This window comes from Vipera berus, assembly GCF_964194415.1.
Source record: "Vipera berus genome assembly, chromosome: Z".
In the NCBI taxonomy this organism is placed as follows: domain Eukaryota; kingdom Metazoa; phylum Chordata; class Lepidosauria; order Squamata; family Viperidae; genus Vipera; species Vipera berus.
In genome coordinates this window covers 105792899-105814760 of record NC_138205.1, presented here as the reverse complement: position 1 = coordinate 105814760, position 21862 = coordinate 105792899, and the positions used below count along the sequence as shown (strand labels likewise).

Here is a 21862-nt window from a genome sequence, read left to right as displayed (position 1 = left end):
GCCTGTTATATGAAAACATAACTATTACCAGTGAAGTCTGAAAATATAACAAAAAATTTCTGAATTAGAATTCTATCCTGTTTAGAGCTCCAAAAGCATAGAGCTAGAACAAGTGGACTGTGTTAATAAACTGTGTTAATTTGTGCTGGATTTGAATAGGTTCATTGCCAAAAGAGGAAGATATTTTTCTGGCAGTATTTTATCCATTAAGTGCATTTGTAAGCTGAGGCAGTGAAGAATTATATTTTTACCAGTACCAGAAGCCAAATTGTATCCTGTTTTTGTATTTATTGCCCTGTACACCGCCCTGAGTCCTTCGGGAGAAGGGCGGTATAAAAATTTAATTAATTAATTAATTAATTAATTAATTAATAAAATCCCAGACAAATGAGAAGTCTTGTCACTTGGGGTTGGTTTTTTTTAAAGGAAACGAATGAACAGATAAATAAAAGTGATGGCATTGTCACTTTGAACCTTCCAGAAATTAGGAAAGATTAACAGAGAATATGCTGATTACCTTTCAGCTGATGAATTCTAAATTTGCTCAAAAGTAAGATGAAAGAAATATTTGAAGAAGGTATGTGATGAACCCCTGATTTAGTTTAGCAAAAGTGCAGTGCAGTGGCTCACGTGATAAGGATGCTAGGCTGACAATTGGCAGGCTCGCATTGAAAACACGGTTACCACATGATGGGATGAGCTCCCATCACTCGCTTCAGCTCCTGCTGACTCAGCAATTTGAAAGCAGGACACCATGAGCAAATAGATGGGTACCACTTCAGCGGGCAACCTAGTGGGGACTAAAAGGAATCCCCAACGGAGCACCCTTTCTCCCCGGATGGACTTCTGTGTTCCCAATATTTAATTTAATTTAATTTAATTTAATTTAATTTAATTTAATTATGGGACTTATATGCCGCCCTATCTCCCGAAGGACTCAGGGCAGCTAACAACAATAAAAACAACAATAAAAACAATGAATACAAATATTAAAAGAAATTAAATTTTACAAAGCCCCACTAAAACCTGTAAAAATTAAAACATGATTAAAACCCCAAGATCAGTCCAGGTCGGCCAGTTGGAAAAGGTATGTCTTTAGGTCGCAACGAAAGGACCGGAGATCTGGGGCCATCCGAAGTTCTTGGGGGAGCTGATTCCAAAGGGCAGGTGCCCCAACAGAGAAGGCCCTCCCCCTGGGGGTCGCCAGCCGACATTGTCTGGCCGATGGCACCCTGAGAAGACCCTCTCTGTGTGAGCGCACAGGGCAATGGGAAGTCGTTCCTGGCAGCAGATGGTCCTGCAAATATCCCGGACCTAAGCCATGTAGGGCTTTACAAGTAAGAACCAGCACCTTGAACGTCACCCTGAGGGCAACCGGCAACCAATGCAGCTCACGCAGGAGGGGTGTAATATGGGAGTATCGGGATACTCCCATCACAACCCGCACGGCTGCATTCTGCACCAGCTGAAGCCTCCGGGTGGCCTTCAAGGGCAGCCCCATGTAGAGAGCATTGCAGTAATCTACATGGGAGGTAACGAGTGCATGAGTGACCGTACATAAGGCATCACGGTCCAGATAGGGGCGCAACTGGCGCACCAGGTGAACCTGGGCAAATGCCCCCCTGGCCACAACCCCTATATGGTCTTCTAAATTGAGTCGTGCATCCAGGAGGACGCCCAAGTTGTGCGCCCTATCAACGGGAGGCAATATGAATGTAGGAGTAGTTTAACAAAACAAAATTCTTTCCTTGGGTGATACTAATTCTAGGTTATCTTGTATTGCTAACAAGATGGCTACATTTTTATAGTTTGTAATTTGGACTATTGTCCAAAATTTCCTAACTTCTCCAGTTATGATTAATACTGAAAACTTTTTGATGGCTTTTCCCCATTCTTCCGTCTCTTGTTGTTATTGCAATCAAAGCATTTATTGCATCTCTTTCAGTGAAAATTTCTATCAAGAACCAGGAATTACAGAAGAAAATATAATTGATGGTTCTTAATTTCTTAATGACATAAATTTGTGTTACCATCATAACATTAATATCTTTACCTCTGAACATAATTTAAAAACTAATGTGTAGTAAAGCAAGCAGCAAATTATACAACGTAATTTGATTTTTCTGTTAAGTACTCTTTGCAGAATATTTTTAAAGCAAGCCATGTATAGTTTTGCAATGAATATTTTGTTTTAGGGAATGCTTTAGTGCCAACTCTATACTAATTTAACTGTGACCCTGCCCAAACTTAATTTCAATAAAAAGGGGGAAATACTCCAATCTGTATGAAAATCATAAATTTTTTAAAATGTATTTAACACATGAATGACTTTAACAATACATATCTTGAATTGATAATATAAATACTTTTATGTCAATAAAGTTCTTGTTTAAGCAACATAACTCAGTGCTAATGTTATATTTTCTTACAGATGTTCGTAGAAGAACAATCTATGAATACCACAAAGTGGAGCTTCAGATGTCCAAGGTTACCAATCTGTCAGCTGTTGAGATGATTCCTCTGCCCAGTAAGTTATATTTAATATGCAGATAAAACACTACATTGTTAAAAGCTGTGTTTAAAACATGCCACTTTTCTTTTATAGCATTTGTAATGCATAAAAAAGGAAATATTTTTATATTGTTGGCCAGAGAGTAAAATTACCTATGCTGATTTTTAAATCAACACAATAATGTAATGGATGTAATATGCTGTCACTTTTATATTTCCAGTTTGCGTTGGTAAATCCCATGTTTTTCACAAAATGTCAGTATTATATAGGTAGTAATCTTTGTGCATCTACATTATTCTTGTATATAAATCTATTTCTTATATAGTAATTGGTTTTTTTCTTCCATGTTTGTGTTTATGTGTGTAATTGTAAGTTTATTCACACAATTTAGTAGGTTCATACCTATTGATAAAATAAAATCTTCTAAAATATTACTTTTGACCAAGCTACATTAGGCTGATTTGCACAATATATTAATCCACTGTGAATAGGTTCAGAAAATATGTTAAGTGAGATCTAACAATAAGGCATTATGGGATGTGAATCCGATTATAGTTTAATATTTTAAGTAATAGTATATATGTTGATTTTATTTATGTACCATCTTTCTGCAATGTGGCACTCTCAAGATACATTACCTGTGCTGACTACAGGAACACACGCATTAATTTTCACTACTTTTTACCCGTACAGAATACCTTCTCTAGGGATCTTACTTTGCCTGATTTTGTTTGGAGGTGACATGGAATAATCAATAGTGTGCTGGTCTTAAATGTACAGAAGTTCATAATGCAAACACTAGAATAGATCTCACTGTTTCATCTTAAATGAACTTCGCTTGTCTCACAGAATAAGCTACATTTACATCATCAGGCCCCCTCTATTATGGTGATAACAACTGAAGCTTCTTAAATACCTGTTCCATAACTTTCCTGGACATTTTTATTCATTCAGTTCATCTCAGCAGCTATGTTCACAGGGGTGGGGAAAAAGACAAACAGTGATAAAATCAATGTCACAGTGCAAGCCTTGCCTCTTTTGTACATGTGTTGTGACAGTACATACACATTCAAAAGTGTCATAACAGTATGATATTGTTTTCATCATTTTGACAAAAGCAGTGGGAGCTTGCAGATACCCATGCTTCTTAGATGGGAAGTAGCCATGGAATTTCAGAGAAATGCTATAATCTTTGAGATAAACTGAGGGGCTTGGAAAGAATTATATCCATAAAAGAGAGGCAAACTTGGTTCAGATGTTAGTACCTTCTGCATTATATCAGAACACTGCTCCTCACAAATTGTTAGTGTAATTTGTAATATAGAACTGTGAATAGCATCTGACTGATTCCCTTCTTCCATCTATTTTCTTGATATTTCCACTGTCTGGTTGTTTTTTACAGCTTTATTATAGGTTTACTTACTTCATTGATTGCCATAAGTTCTATATTTGTTACTCTGTGTCTTAAAGTACTGATAGCCATCTGCTTGCCCTGCTTACATCATTAATATATATCTATATATGACACTTTGCTATCTCAAATTTCTTACATTGATCGAAACAAAGCTTCATCAAAGAACTCTGTTGAATTTGTTTGTTCATTTCAAACAGTGAAAAGGTAGTAGATGCACCTAGCAGATCAAGAGGTCTCGGTCAAAGGTTGGCCATCCATTGTGGATATTGATGTGAGAAAATGTAAACAATAATAGAAGTGGACAAGCTTGGAATGGAAATTGCTCATAACCCATCTGAAGAAACCATATTCAGCAGCTGAGCTATTTTTAATCCAGTTATGGCTCTTTCACAGTTTCCTAACCTTTTTGTTATGTCCATTTGTAAAAAAACATTATGCTATTAAACAGACATAAAGAAACAAATAAAGAAAACTTTATAGCAGAAAGGCGGATTTAGAAGCTATACAAGACATAACAAGCTGTAGGAAGGCATTACAATTACAAATGGGATCAAAACTAATTGTAGAAGATCAGTCTGTAGTAGATGTATTTATCTCCACAGTGTGTCCTTGAGGTTCCAAATTATTGTTCTCCAACCATTTTTCATTTATTTTGAAGAAAATAAATTCCTGAAAAAACTGATTGTAGGAAATCTTGTTAAGATGAACAGTTTATTTTTATTTGCTTGGCCCTATGCGCATGTACATTTTATTTTTATCTTATTATCTTTTTACAGCTTGTCTTCAGTTTAACAGATGTGAACCCTGTATCATGTCTCAGATTGGCTTCAACTGCAGCTGGTGCAATAAACTCCAAAGGTAAGAAGGCTTGTTAACCTTAGCCTTTGGTACACAGTGGCCTTGAGAACAAATCCGTTTTTCCTTCCCCCAATAGAATAAATGGGTTCTTTTAATTGAGCTCATTTATTGCCTCAAATTTCTTTTGACCTTTTCAATTGTGGTAAAGGAAGTTATAAGGTTCCTGTCTCAGATTCTCAAGAGATCTTAATTGGTAGCCAGATTCTTCCAGCATAATTAACACAGAGAAAAAAATATTCCTTGCCATGCTTGGTGGGAGTGCCCTAGAATTACAGGATATTGGCAAGAAGTATGAAATATAATTGAAAGTGCAACAGACTGCCCATTAAATCAGTAGCCAACAGTGGTTCTATGCATTAATAAATAAGCTTTTATTGTAAACATTGGGCAAATGTTGCTTGTTTTTAAAAAAACAAATATTAAGTTACACATGGATGTATGTAGCTAAAATTAAAGAAAGGCTAAATGTTTCTGGAAATTGTTTAAATGGAAAAAATGCATTCAGGATATAAGTTATATGTGGCTACTTATTAGGATTTCTTATCTAATTATAACACCTTAGCTTCAGCAATCAAACAGAAGCATGTTCCTTTTATTTATGGAGAGGGGCAATTGGGAGCAGGTGTCTAATTTTATTAGTGGCTACCATAGTAGACTAGTAGAAGATTCCACCTCCATCCCATCTATGTAATGAATTTTTTAATTCATTTTATTGGTAATATTTTAACTTTGCTGCCCAGTGTTTTTATCTTTTGATTTTTAGTTGTTTTATATCATAATTTATAACACTGTAAACTGCCCAGAGTTGCTTGATAGTGAGATGAGTGGCATATAAATTAATTAATGTAAGCCATTTGTTCTGAATAGTTGATATACAAACACTTATTCCCAACTTTTTATAAAAAAATAAGTATCAAAACTAAATCTTTGAAAAAAAGTTTAAAATATCACCATTTAAATGCACTCTAATATACAAGCAATTGGATTTAACACTTGTATAACAATAAAATTTGGAGGTGAAGTATTATCTGAGAGAACCCACAAGGAATATTTCATTCCTATATTCAGTGTGATAGACCACAAACTGGTAATAAATAAGTCCATTCAACATAATAAAATAAATGCTTTAGAATATTTTATAGTACCCCCTCTATATATAAATCAAAATTTTCATCATCATGTCTTCATCAGTGTTATAATACAGAATTCATTCATCATAATTTAATCTATCCTTGAATACATCTCCAACTGTCTTATGGTGCAATATGTTTACACATTTTATAAAATACTCATTGAAATTCTATATGACTGAAATACAGGAGAGTCATATATAACAACACATTTACAAAAGAAAGCTTTTTGGAACATCAGATTGAGTACACTCCATATAAAAGGTGTATATTGGACTTTTTAAAAAATTAAAGAACTAATTATCACATGATTGAATGAGAAGTTTGAAAGAAAGGCCTTTAAATATTGTGAAGGCATTTCCACTTATATGTCTCATTTCATCAAAGATATATTAAAGATGATTGGAAGGAATTAACTCTGTACTTTAACTTGCAACAGGAATGATCAGGAGTATACATATCAAATCAAAATAAGCTATAATTCTATTAAATACTCATAAAAATTTGATATCTAATATATTGGTATAATATTCCTGAACATTTACGTGTCTCTCTCTCTGTCTCTCTCTCCCTCCCTCCCTCCCTCCCTCCCTCCCTCCCTCCCTCCCTCCCTCTCTCTCTCTCTCTCTCTCTCTCTCTCTATATATATATATATATATATATATATATATATATATATATATATAATTGTTCTTGTTTTAAATGCTGTTGTACTTTTAGCTTTAGAAAATAGAGTTGGAAATTCTACTTGTTAATGATAGGATAATAGCAAAGGAGGGAGGAAAGGCCTTCAGCTTTTCAAAGGTTTTCCAGCAATCTAATGAGGCTCTGTGGGACATGTAATGTATTGGGCTTGCTTGTTAACACCACGTGGCAATGGCTGGAAGGCTGCCGGAGCAGGGAGCTAGCTAACGGCTCCCAGCATCTCAGACAGCCCATCTCCAGCGCTGCTATTGGTTGCCCCTAGGCGGCAATAGGTTGCTTCAAACCTATTGGCCACCGCCTAGGGGCCAAGGTATAAATTGCTGTATCTGCAGCCCTGTTCGCTAGTTCAGATCCTGCAAGCAATAAACCATGATCTTTGCTGAACTCACTCGCCTCGGCTTCATTCCTGCGCAACAAACCCAGGACACAATAGGACATATATAATGAAGGACCAAAGGAAGAGGTTGTGCCATTCAAAGGTTATGAACACACCTAACAGTCTGACGAGATGTGTATTTTCAATTAGATTTTTTTCCCTTCAAAATTATATTTTATCATTCTTAATAGAAATAATGTACAGAAATAATATTCACAGAAACTGAAAGAAATCAGATTATAAGGGCTTTCTGCCACTTTGAAAAGTTTTTCTTGGTAGGATTAGGTTATAGGTCAATGTATCGATATGCTAACTAAAATAGTGGTCTGACAGCAGGGAGATCAGCTTCTGGTTCTTAGTTTAGACATAGAAACTCAGCATTGACTTTTGGCCTTTTCTCTGAGTCCAGCCTACTTCAAAGATTCTTACAACCATTCTTACAACTTATAATCAACTTTCAACCATTTATTTAACAACAATTTAAAGTACAACAGCACTGAAAAAAGTGACTTATGACCCATCCTCAAAGATACAATGGTGATACCACCCCCCCACAGTCAAGTGATTGCAGTTCAGATGCTTGACAACTGATTCACATTTGCAATAGTTGCGATATGATCACAATTTGCAATTTCCCAGCTGGCTTCTGCCAGGCAAAGTCAATGAGGGGAGCCGGATTCACTTAACAACCATATGGTTTGCTTAACACCTCCATGATTCTCTTAATAACTGCAATACCTTCAGTAAAATGGTTGCAATCACAATAAGTTCCAGTCACAATAAGCAATGATTTGCTTAACAACCACATTTTATTTGCAAATAAAATTCCAATCCCAATTGTGTTTATAAGTTAAGAACTATCTGTACTTTGGGAGGGTGGGGTGGAATGGAGGAGTAGTGTTATGTATACTTTCTGAATGAAAGCCTGGATATGCATCTAATAGATGAGTACCGTTGTAAATCTAACAAAGTAAATGCTTGCTGAGAAAGACAGTACTTTTCTCTGACTATTCCTTTGATGCTGAGTCTCCTCTCCCCATTCATAATATGGGGAAGTTCACTTTCAATTTTCTGGGAAAAAATAAAATTTGAAGCATCAGTTGTGCTCACAATAGAGATATAATGAAGGTATAATTGCCAACCTTATGGCAGTTGGCCCCTCTTATGGCAAGTACATGCTAATGCAACTTCCCTCTCCTTTTTGGTGTAGGGTTGTAAATGCTGGCTCTCTTCACTGCTATTTCCCTAAGAATAGTGATGAGAATTAGCCTAGTAAAAGTGAAAATAAGTGATATCAGTGGATATAGCTGTGGAATTGAAAGAACACTGCTGTATCCAGATTGGGGATCACTTCTCAAGAGGATTAAAAGTGACAAGATTCAGTTGGGAGAACCACAGGATGTACAACATAAAAATAAATAAAATTTTAAAAAATGACTCAGTTGCTGAAAGAAGGGGTGTAGTGTGGGGGACCAGTATGAGGCCCCCCAAATTTCTACAGCCCAGCCCCTCTCCCCCCAACCCACACATTCATAACCATCCATATTTGTTAATGCTTTGCACAGTATACTCACTTTTAATTGAGTGGTTATTATTTCTGATTCAGTCTGGAATTAACCAGTATTCATTCCACATAATCTTACATTCATGGTATGCTTCTGCCTTAACTTTAATAAAATAATTGTTGCATCAATTTTATCAAGATGAATCTGTGTTGTTCCATTTCACGGTGGTATTATTTTATTAATGACATACAAATAGTAAACAAAGTCCAAAAACTTACATTCTGTATTGTCAATACATGCTGGGAATTATTGAGACAGAGGTTGTGATGTATTGGAATTTTGAAGTTAAAATACACTACATTGGGAGAGAAAACATTTAGTAAAGTTGCGGTAGAATAACATACAAATCTAGAAATGTAATAAAGTGCACTTTTAATATGCTGATGAAGTGGCGTAAGTGAACTTCACATACAGTTTGTGTTACACAATCCAGAATCAGAAACTGCATGAGAATGAGACCTATTCCCAGATAAGCAGATATTCAATTCCAGAACAAGTTTCCCTCTGGCATATTAAGAAAGTTATGTATAGTAATTAAGACTTTTGAAGGAGCTAAAATATCAAACCATCTTCTTTTGCAACCTGAGTGAATCAGTTTTCCTAGTAAGCAACATTTTTCTTTCTTTTAAGGTGCCAGAAAAGAAAATAATCACCCAAACATACAAAAAAATGGTATCTGGTTGTTTGAAAGCCATCTTGGCCAGGTCTCTCCATGGTAGAGAGGAAGGTCAAAAATGGCAAGAAGACAGCCACAACCACGGTGATCATAGCCTTACCCAACGTTTATGTGCATTAAACTTATGTTACCATTTTGACTCATACCCCCTACACACATATATATACACACAAACACACACACATGACATATGAAGACTCCTGATCGTCACCTTAGCTTTACACAACTGTGAAATAAATGAGTGACATGGGGCATTAAGATACAATGTTTTTCTTTAGATTATTTTTCTTCTCTAAATCCATTAAAATGACCGATAAAAGGATCAGAATGTTAAGGCGGATTTGTTTTCTTATTTAAAGTTCAATTGAGTTCCAACAAAATTCTATTCCATGCTGATAGGGCTGTGCACCCTGCCCATTTCTACTAAAGAAAAATGCTTCAGAGTGCACGGGAACACCAACAGTTTGATTCTGTGACTCCGGAGGAAGTGGACAGGATTATGGAGCGGCTGAGCTCCACCACATGTTTATTGGACCCATGCCCTTCCTGGCTGGTTTATGCGGCCCAGGAGGGGACACGAGGCTGGTTCCAGCTGTTCTGTACCAGCCTGCTACTGGCCTTGCAGAAAAGGCAACCCCTTTACAGACGGCAAGAGGCTGGAATACGTCTGCCAAATTTATTACAAAAACAAACAAGACACGAACCAAGATACCGGAGCTTTGAAACACTATCTGAGCGGTTGCTTTCAGCAAACCAGCCCTCCCCACACAAGTCCTTTATGAAGAGTTCAGGGCGTGGCTTCTCTCTCCCTCCTTCCGAGAAGCCCCATTGCCTTCCTCTGTTTACTCCTACTTGACTGCCTCCTGCGTCGGGCGTCCTTGAACAGGGCCAGCTGTGGGTCATCTTCATCCACGCTTTCAGGCTCACACAGCTGGGTCTCCACCAGGTGGGACGGGCCTGGCTGGGGGCTCTGCGGAGCCTCAAAGCCATCATCAGCAAGTTCTTCAACACCCCCGTCCTCCCCCTCATCTGAGTCATCCGACCCAACTGCCGAACCCACAGGCTGACCCTGAATCACAACACCAGGCGGTTATATCTGCTTCTTTGAGTGAGGGTAGTTTTCCCGCCGTCTTGAAAGAGGCGGTGGTAAGACCTCTCCTCAAGAAGCCTGCCTTGGACCCAGCTGTGTTGAATAACTTTCGTCCAGTCTCCAACCTTCGCTTTCTTGCGAAGGTTGTTGAGAGTGTGGTGGCGCATCAGCTCCCTCTGGTCCTGGATGAAGCGGATTATCTAGACCTGTACCAATCGGGTTTCAGGCCCGGGTACAGCACGGAGACGGCATTGGTCGCTCTGGTGAATGATCTCTGGAGGGCTCGGGACAGGGGACATTCCTCTGTCCTAGTGCTATTAGACCTCTCAGCGGCATTCAATACCATCGACCATGGTATCCTGCTGCAGCATCTCAGGGGATTGGGAGTGGGAGGCACAGTTTTGCAGTGGTTCTCCTCCTATCTCCTGGGACGCTCGCAGTCGGTGTTGGCAGGGGGGCAGAGGTCGACCTCGAGGTCTCTCGTTTGTGGAGTTCCTCAGGGGTCGGTCCTCTCGCCTCTCCTGTTCAACATCTACATGAAACCGCTGGGTGAGATCATTCGTGGTTTTGGAGTTGGGTATCATCAGTACGCCGATGATACCCAGCTTTTTATTTCGACCCCAAACCACCCCAGTGATGCCCTCGACGTGATGTCCCGTTGCCTGGAGGCGGTTCGGGTCTGGATAGGGAGGAACAGACTTCAACTCAACCCCGACAAGACTGAGTGGGTGTGCATACTGGCATCCCGGGATATTCAGAACATCCCATCTCTTTCCATGGGGGGTGAACCATTACCCCCCGTAGATAGGGCTCACAACTTGGGAGTCCTCCTAGATTCACGGCTCACTTTGAAAGACCATATAGTAGCTGTGACTAGGGGGGCCTTCGCCCAGGTTCGCCTGGTGTGCCAGTTGCGGCCCTATCTAGACCGGGATGCTTTATGTACGGTCACTCACACGCTTGTGACCTCTCGTCTGGACTACTGCAACGCTCTCTACATGGGGCTGCCCTTGAGGACCACTCGGAGGCTCCAACTGGTACAGAATGCAGCCGCGAGAGTTGTGTTGGGAGTCTCCCGATACTCCCATGTTACACCTCTGCTCCGTGAGCTGCATTGGTTACCAGTTGTCTTCCGGGTGAGATTCAAGGTACTGGTAATGGTGTTTAAGGCCCTACATGGCATGGGTCCAGAGTACCTTAGAGAGCACCTGCTGCCTGCATCAACTTCCCTCCGCCCTGTGCGCTCCCACAGAGAGGGCCTCCTCAGGGTGCCACCGATCAAAGAATGTCGATTGGTGGCCCCCAGGGGGAGGTCCTTCTCTGTGGGCGCCCCGGAGCTATGGAATCGGCTGCCGGTTGAGCTCCGGATGGCGCCCGACCTTCGCTCCTTCCGTCGCGATCTGAAGACATTCTTATTTGAACAAGCCGGCCTGGCCTGATGGGGGATGGGTTGGGTTTTATGGTCATTTTAATATTTGTATTTACTGTTTTTAGTCGGGCATATGTTTAATTTTCTTTTAACTTTTGTATTTTTTTATTTTTTATATATTTGCCCTGTTCACCGCCCTGAGTCCTTCGGGAGAAGGGCGGTATATAAATAAAATTATTATTATTATTATCATTATTATACCTATCTGGAAGTCTTTAAAGCAGGAATGTTTAAAAGAGCCATGGGATACAGAGGAAAGTGTACGGCTTCAAAGAGTTGTAGACAATGCTATGCTTTCCCCCTATGTGCATTCAATTTCTGGAATCAAATCTAAAATGCTATATGTCAGACTAACAGTTATGAAATCTTGATCTTAAGTAGCTCTGCAAAATTCCATCATAACTGTTAGGTATATGTCTGTGGCTTGACTGGTTGGATTGGCAATATATATGAACTACGATTGTATCATTATTATAGAACTGTAATGTATCACTTTAACTGTGTAATGCATTGCATCATACCTTCTAATGATTGGCCAGTGCTGTTTCCTATGGCCATAAGAGGGAGCTAGAGACATAGCTTCTCCCTCTCTGTTACATTCACTCTCGCTTGCTGCTACTTGCTGTTTATCGTGGTTTGTGGGTTTGCTACTGTTTTGCTAAGCCTGAAGAACTGTGTTTGACTTACGGACTGGTAAGAGGACTCTGTATTGGATAATCCTTGGACTGTTGTTATCTGCTATCATTTCATTACTCGTGTATGACCTGGACTGTTTTTTCCTGGACTGTGCTATTGTCTTATCCCACAAGTAAAACTTGGTACACACCTCAGTGTATCTGTGTGGTTGCTGTGTAAACTTAACTACTCTCAGTATCCTCTTTTTCTGTGCAAGCACTCTTTCGCTCAAGAGTTGCTCTGCTCATCCTTGTCAATAACTTTGCAGGATCAGCTGTAAGTTGAAGACTACCTGTATTACACATGTTTTCAGGATTAGCGTCTGAAACATTTGTTCAGATATTTAAAAAATTACTCTAAGCTTTGCCCCAAGGATATGGTGGATGACATCATGTCTTGCTTTTCTTTTCATCCTCATTTCTTCACTTTGTGCTTTGTTTTTAAAAAAAGAGATAGGCAGATGGACAGAATAGGTAACCATTAAAAATAAAGGTATTATTTTCATATGAATATGAAATTCATTATTATCTAATAACTAATATAACTAATTTGCATGGCTTAATGATATTTCTGTAAGACTTTTTAAAAAACATTGAAGTTCAGATTTTTTTAAAAAATTGTAATATAATGAATAAAAATCTGACATATAATCAGGGCTTTTTTTCTCATAGAACGCTTAGAACGGAGTTCCGGAACCTTTTTTGGATGGAACCTTGTAGCGTAGGCAAGGCGCGTTGTATGACATGTGTGAGTCCCGGCACCTTTTTCTTTTACAAAAAAAGCACTGCATATAATAATGATAACCAATCAGTGCAAAGTAATTTTTTAAATGGAAATTTAATCTGTCAGAACTACTAAATGTTGCCAATTCACATAATTAAAATTAATAATCAAGGATACAAAAGATCCATATAAATAGAATGAAAGTAAATGTCTCTTCTGGATAAAATATTACCCCAATCTACCATATGGATCCTATTTGCATCTAGGATCTTTCTTGATTGGAGAGCCCTGTAATATCAGGGCCTTTTATTAATTTTAGCTGATAAATAACTGCTTTTCTACCTGGCGGTGGAATCATGTACTGGATTATTCTGCTGTATTCTTTATGGAGGCAGCCCTTGAAAACTATGGAACAGGTGTGTTGTTGTTAGTTGCGAAGTCATGTCCAACCCATTGTGACCCCATGGACAACGTTCCTCCAGGCCTTCCTGTCCTCTACCACAGGGCTTTTCAACCAGTGGTACGCATACCACTGGTGGTACACGGCGGGCGAAGGACGACACGGATCCCGCATGAGAAGACCCGCATATAGGTTTCTTAAGAGACAAATAAGATGGTCTGGTACTCCCCTCTCTTTAAGAACTTGCCACAGTTTGTTGTGATCCACACAATCAAATGCTTTAGCAAAGTCAATGAAGCAGAAGTAGATGTTTTTCTCCCTAGCTTTCTTCATGATCCAGCGTATGTTAGCAATTTGATCTCTTGTTCCTCTGCCTCTCGAAATCCTGCCTGTACTTCTGGTAGTTCTCGATCCACATACTGCTGGAGTCTAGCTTGTAGAATTTTAAGCATAACTTTACTAGCATGAGAAATGAGTGCAATGGTGTGATAGTTTGAACATTCTTTGGCACTGCCTTTCTTTGGAATTGGAATGTAAACTGATCTTTTCCAATCCTGTGGCCACTGTTGAGTTTTCCAAATTTGCTGGCAAATTGAGCGTACCACTTTTACTGCATAGTCTTTTAAGATTTTGAATAGCTCAGCTGGAATACTGTCACCTCCACTAGCTTTGTTGTTGCTCAGCTTTTCTAAGGCCCACTTCACTTCACATTCTAGGATGTCTGGCTCGAGGTCAGTGACCACCTCATTGTGATTATCAGGGATGTTAAGCTCATTCTTGTATAGTTCTTCTGTGTAATTTTGCCACCTCTTCTTAATCTCTTCTGCCTCTGTTAGGTCCCTGCCATTTTGGTCCTTTATCATGCCCATTTTTGCATGAAACGTTCCTTTTATCTCTCAAATTTTCTTGAAAAGATCTCTGGTCTTCCCTATTCTATTATTTTCTTCTATTTCTTTGCATTGTTCATTTAAGAAGGCATTCTTATCTCTTCTAGCTATTCTTTGGAATTCTGCATTTAATTGGGCGTATCTTTCTTTTTCTCCCTTGCCTTTCGCTTCCCTCCTTTCCTCAGCTATTTCCAAAGCTTCCTCAGACAGCCATTTTGCTTTCTTGCATTTCTTTTTCTTTGGGATGATTTTGGTTGCTACCTGTTGTACAATGTTGCGAACCTCTGTCCATAGTTCTTCAGGCACTCTGTCTATCATATCTAATTCCTTAAATTTATTTGTCATCTCTACTGTATATTGAACAGGGATATGATTTAATTCATACCTGAGTGGCCTAGCGCTTTTCCCTATTTTCTTTAATTTAAGCCTAAACTTTGCAACAAGAAGCTCCTGGTCTGAGCCACAGGCAGCTCCTGGTCTTGTTTTTACTGACTGTATAGAGCTTCTCCATCTTTGGCTGCAGAGCACATAAATCAATCTGATTTCTGTGTTGATCGTCTGGTGATGTCCATGTGTAGAGCCCTCTCTTCGGTTGTTGGAAAAGAGTGTTTGCTATGACCATCATATTCTCTTGACAAAATTCTATCAGCCTGTGCCCTTCTTCATTTTGTACTCCAAGGCCAAACTTGCCTGTTATTCCGGTTATCTTTTGGCTTCCTACTTTAGCATTCCAATCCCCCATGATGATAAGGACATCATTTTTGGTGTTAGTTCTATAAGGTGCTGTAGAGCTTCATAAAACTGGTCAATTTCATCCTCTTCAGCACTGGTGGTTGGGGCATAGACTTGGACTACTGTGATATTGAATGGTTTGCCTTGGATTCGAACTGAGATCATTCTGTCATTTTGACGATTGCATCCCAGTATTGCTTTTCCTACTCTTTTATTGACTATGAAGGCTACTCCATTTCTTCTGAGGGATTCTTGCCTGCAGTAGTATACCTGATGGTCATCTGAATTAAATTCACCCATTCCTGTCCATTTTAGTTCGCTGATACCTAATATGTCGATGTTTAGTCTTGTCATCTCTTGTTTGACCACGTCCAGCTTTCCTTGATTCATGGATCTTACATTCCAGGTTCCTATGGAGAAAAAATCTTTACAGCATCGGACTTTCCTTTCATCACCAGACACATCCACAGCTGAGCGTCCTTTCGGCTTCGGCCCAGTGTCTTCATTCTTTCTGGCGCTACTAATACTAGCCCTCTGCTCTTCCCCAGTAGCATATTGGACGCCTTCCGACCTGAGGGGCTCATCTTCCAGCGTCATATCGTTTTGCCTTTTGGTACTGTCCATAGGGTTTTCATGGCGAAGATACTGGAGTGGTTTGCCATTTCCTTCTCCAGTGGATCACGTTTTGTCAGAACTCTCTGCTATGACCTTTCCGTCTTGGGTGGCCCTGCACGGCATAGCTCATAGCTTCATTGAATTACACAAGCCCCTTCGCCACGACAAGGCAGTAATCCATGAAGGGGTTGAAAAGCATAGATTTAGATAATTGTTGTTGCCCTTTCCTACACCTGTTCCATCTTCCTACACCTGTTCCAACCAAGAAGCAACAGTGAGAACTGGACACGGAACCACTGATTGGTTCAAACTTGGGAAAGGAGTCCGGCAAGGCTGTATACTGTCGCCTTGCCTATTTAACTTATATGCAGAGCACATCATGAGAAAGGCAGGGCTAGATGAATCAAAAGTTGGAATTAAGATTGCCGGAAGAAACATCAACAACCTAAGATATGCAGATGATACCACTCTAATGGCAGAAAGTGAAGAGGAACTAAAGAGCCTCTTGTTGCGAGTGAAGAAGGAGAGTGCAAAACTTGGGTTGAAACTAAACATTAAGAAAACCAAGATCATGGCATCTGGCCCTCTCAATTCCTGGCAAATAGATGGGGAAGAAATGGAGGTAGTGACAGATTTTATTTTCCTGGGCTCCAAGATCACTGCAGATGGGGACTGTAGCCAAGAAATTAAAAGACATTTGCTCCTCGGAGGAAAGCAATGGCAAATCTAGACAGCACACTAAAAAGCAGAGACATCACCCTGTCAACAAAAGTGCGTATAGTCAAGGCTATGGTCTTCCCAGTTGCAATGTATGGCAGTGAAAGTTGGACCATAAGAAAGGCTGAGCGCCAAAGAATTGAAGCCTTTGAACTCTGGTGCTGGAGAAGACTCCTGCGAGTCCCTTGGACTGCAAGGCGATCAAACCGGTCAGTCCTAGAGGAGATCAACCCTGACTGCTCTTTAGAAGGCCAGATCCTGAAACTAAAACTCAAATACTTTGGCCACCTAATGAGAAGGAAGGACTCACTGGAGAAGAGCCTAATGCTCGGAAAGATTGAGGGCAATAGAAGAAGGGGACGACAGAGAATGAGGTGGCTGGATGGAGTCACTGAAGCAGTAGGCGTGAGCTTAAATGGACTCCAGAAGATGGTAGAGGACAGGAAGGCCTGGAGGAACGTTGTCCATAGGGTCGCGATGGGTCGGACACGACTTCGCAACTAACAACAACAAAAATGTATATATGTGTATATATATATATATATATATATATATATATATATATATATATATATATATATATATATATATATATATATATATATATATATATATATATATATATATATATATATATATATATATATATATATATATATGTATATTTTTGGAGGGCCAATTTGCCTTAGTGATTAAGACTACAGGCTAGGAAGCAGGAGACTTGTCACTGCCTTAGCCATGAAAGCCAGCTGGGTGACTTGAGCCAGACACTCATTTTCATCCCAATCTGCCTCATAGGATTGTTGTTATGTGGAAAATAGGAGGAGGAATATTGTGTGTGTTTGCAGCCTTGATTTATTTTTAAAAATAATAAAAAGGCAGGCTATTAATAAATAATAATAATTTCCAGGTGTTGTCTGCTAGACAAGATGCACAGGGTGGCTCAACTATTAGAAGCTGTAATCGAATCAATGATAAGATGTGCTACCAACGCATTTCCATGTGTTGGTTGTTTATACTTTCAGTCCGTTAAGAAAAGTGTCTTAGAAACCCAGGAGGAAAGGGGGTTGTGCAACTGCCAGCTGAAGGCTGGGGAGAGGGAAGTCTTCTGCCATGTCTTTTGGGTTCCTGGCAAACTGGTGTAGATTGATAAACAATTTTTCTCTATACTTCTCTTAGTATTTAATCAATGAAACCCTTTTTGGCATTTCAATTTAAGCTATTTTCTTCTAGTCCTAAAGATATATTTGGCTGTTGTTGCCAACGTAAATGTGATTTCACCTTTACAGGTATTTGTATTTTTTACTAGTTGTAATTCTTTAGCTTGTTGGTAATGGGTTTTGGAAGATAAAATTTTGTCTTTTAGATCAGAACTATCTGAGCATGTCTTTATATTATTTAGAATTTTGCTTTGAATCTATTTTTCATCATGTCCTTAAATTAATGCAATTCATAATGAATTACTTCCAATTAATATCCCAGACATTTGTAGCATTTTTACCAATATGCTAGCAGATATATCATCTTTACATATCTGTCACTGCAGAGGCTTTTTATGGGCAGCCTTGATTAAAGGGCATGAACTTTTTCCACAGCTTGCTCATGCTAATGAAATAATTTGTTCTTTTGAAACTAAAGTTAATTGCACAATAAATAAATTAAATTTAACCTCATAAACAAAGATTTATGTAATAAAATGTGTTTTTATGGTAATAAGGAAAGGTGAGATTTTATATTCAATGAAATTACATTGTAAACATGGTTTACTAAGACACAAAAGGCCTTCCAAGGCTTTGTGGAATTCTACCAAATGCTGATGTATGGCTTATTTTTTGATAAATAAGTTGATCCACAAACATATTTAGTTCCTTGAGGTTGATCCACAAACATAGTTAGTTCTCTGGATAATGTCAAATAAAATACAAGGCACCAAAGTATACATGTAGCCAGTGTTTATCAGTTGTACTTCTCTACAACTGGTTGGAGAAATGCAACTGGGAAGAGGGGAGAATTATTTGTTTCTATATTATATGACTATGAGAATTATCATTTCAAGCACATGGAAGAAATCTGCTGTAGCTGATTCTTCCCTGCAGCAAATATCAACCTGAAATATTTTTTTTAATCAGGACCAAAATGGGCCTGGAAATATTGCTCCTGATGATAGCATTTTTTTCTTTCTTAGTATTTTCTCGCAAGTGCAGGTTCCACTTTTTTTATAAACTGTGTTGATCCATTGGTTGCCATAGGAATTAATTCACTGGCTTGTTCACTGAGCCTGACACTGTGACTGAAAGAGTGCATCTGGCACAGCCAACCCCGCCAGCTGTCATGCTTAAGATGGCACTAGAACCCAAAAAACAATATTATTATTAAATTTATTTGCTACCACTCTCATGGTTCAAAACAACTAAGTGGAAGCAGGGTGGTCTAGAATATAGTATAGAAGGAATGTGGTCATTGGTTCTATATAATATGTACTTTAGATGTTCAAAAAGTAAAGACACAACCAAACAAAAAGTATGGATACTGAATCAACATAGTATAGAAAATAGGTTTTCAAAGTTTTCCTGATTATTTGAGCACATAACTTTCTGTAAGAAAAGTCACTAGAGTTATTCTTTATATCTGCCATCTCTTCAGCAATTCTTTGAAATTACTCTACTGTGTTACTTTAATTTTTTCTAGCCTACAATAATCAGCCAGTAAATTAGATTCAAGCAGAGACTACCTATCATCAACCTGCAACAATCAGAAACCAGTTCCACTAAAGACCAATCAAAACTCAGGTTATCTGTATATAAAGACAGGAACCCCATCAGTCCCTGCTCAGTTATTTATAGTCTGCATTGCAAACCACTTTTTGCCTCTGAAGATACCAGCCACAGTTGCAGGTGAAACATTAGGAGATCTGTTGTCTAGATCACAAGTCACGAAAGCCTGAAGCTCAACACTCTTCATACAGCCTATATTTTCACTTGCACCTACCTGCAAGAGCTTAAAGCACAATCTGAACCATATTTTTAATATAAACTCCAAAGTGCTGTATGGTTCTATGACTGAAATTGGCCATTCAAATCTAAGTGTATTAATGGAAACCATGACTGTACAAGTCTTCCCAGCTAATAAAATGTATATATTGCTCATGCCATCAAATGTATAACAAATATAAAAAGTATCTAAATGGGAACAGCTAGATCAGGGGTGTCAAGATGCCAGCCCAAGGGCCGAATGCATCATGCCAAAACCGTGCCCACCCCATTACCTGCAATGGAGAAAACGATACGACACGTCATGAGACGTTGCGAGTTTGATGCCCCTGTGCTATAGATGTTCATTGTTGCTAACCATAGAATGTTCTCATTCTATAATTAGCACTTATTACTTACCAGGGTCATGAGTTTTAATGGGTATAACTAATGACAAAACTGATGAGCTCTAGTTATTCTGCAGTAGGTCAGTAAACACCATTTGGCTGTTTTGCTGTTTGCTCGCTCTAATTTGACTTTTATTCATCTAAAGACAAATGTGATTTTAAGAAGGGCAAAAAATATAACAGGCTATACTCTTCAGGTTGCTAACCTCTACTTAGAAGGAAGATGTTATTGTTTCAAGCAAGATCTCTGTAATACATAATAATGATTCAACCAGATTCTTGTAATTTAACCAAAAGAGGCAAAGAAAAACATGTAGTTTCTATAATCTGATTTCCTTTTGAACCACTGATACCTTTTGGTAGGTATATTAGAGATGAAATATATATTAAAGTTCAGGTCCAGTCATTGTAATATTGATTGCAAATAACTCTGTACGTAATCTTTAGACTGATTATTGTAGAGTAGACAGTGATCATCTTCCAAACAGTATGCGGTGGTTGCCCTAGACCAGACATGCCAAACACAAGGCCCGGGGGCCGGATCCGGCCCGCAAAGTGGTTTTATGCGGCCCGCGAAGCCATCCTGGAAACAGTGAGGGAATGGCCCCCACTGCCTTGGCCCTGGCCCAGAGACCCTCCTTCTGCCAGAGACCCTCAGATCTGTCCCACTCCTGCCCAGGCCCCCATAGGTAGCCTTGATGTGAACGATGTAGAGCTGGCCACGCCCACCCAGTAGGCCATACACACTCTAGCCACGCCCACCCTGGCCATGCCCACCCGGTCCCCTGAGGGCAACCACAATGCTGATGCGGCCCTCAATGAAATTGAGTTTGACACCCCTGCCCTAGACATTTCTTTTGTAACAGAACAATAGCTATGTAAGATCATATATATAATTCCAAAAACACAAGAAGTATTGTGCAAACTATTGAATCTTATTCAGTTTGTGGCCCTCCAGGTGTTTTGTACAACTACTCCTTTTGCCGTTTATCATTAATTTTGTTCTTGGGCTTATAGGAGTGATGGTCCAAAACATCAAACCATCTAGGGGTTATATTATGGAAACCAGTTTATATCAGCTACAAAATCCTTAACATCTGATAATTTTATTATCATTTAGGCTAAAAAACCTTTGCATATTTATGAATTTATAAATTCCACTGCAGGACATTCACTTAAAGAAGTGCTAAATAGCTTTACATTTTCTCATAAGGAAAAATTGAAATTCAAAAACATAAATGGAATTTTGTTTTTTAATTACAGTAAGTTATAGTGCATATACAGTATTGCAAACTTCACTGGCACTCTCATCTATTGAAACAGTCTCTGTTTACAGGTTTCAACAGTCATGAATAATTATGTAAAAATAACTCATAATTCAATTAAAATACAAGATTCCTTCCATAAACATGGTAACCCTTGTATCTTATCTCAAGAAAGAATACAGTATTTAAAACAAAAATGAGGCTAAATCAAGGATAAAGTGTATGTATTGAGTTGCCATTGAAACTATTAGCAATGTCTTAAGCCCCATAACAAGTCAATTCCAGTAATTTACTAGCCAAGAGCAGTTCCATTAAGGCTGACAGTTTTCCAGCCAGAAACATAAAAAATTACATGCCTAGTGTATAAGAGAAATTTTTCGGTGCTAAGTGAGTATGATTCAAATTGTATGTTTTACATATTTAAATTATTTAGCAAATATTTGGTAACATATTTATTCAAACTTTAGCATATTTTCTACATTTTGATAAATTGGATAGTTTGCTTGCTGCTGAATTTCAGTGATAAAAATTGAGTTATCTAACGCCAATGCAATGCACAGAGAGGGCTGGTCTAGCACAAAGTCCTATCCACCAAGCCATTCAATTATGAAATTTCTATTTTTCATCCTGATCTCACATACAGGAATTTTATAAAGATAATACTGAAAGTAGAATAACTGAAATCAGGGCATTATTCTAAATTCTGGCAAAGAAGAC

At 38.7% G+C, this 21862-nt stretch overlaps 1 protein-coding gene across 1 annotated transcript in view; it reads left to right on the top strand.

Moving 5' to 3' along the window:
• Window positions 1–21862, top strand: part of PLXDC2 (plexin domain containing 2) — a gene marked incomplete at both ends in the record, with an annotated part of 302364 nt that overhangs the window by 265569 nt on the left and 14933 nt on the right. The window contains 2 exons of the mRNA XM_081343300.1: window positions 2432–2527; window positions 4703–4784. Of these exons, the coding sequence (XP_081199426.1) occupies window positions 2432–2527; window positions 4703–4784 (178 nt within the window). The remainder of the gene's footprint in view (window positions 1–2431; window positions 2528–4702; window positions 4785–21862) is intronic.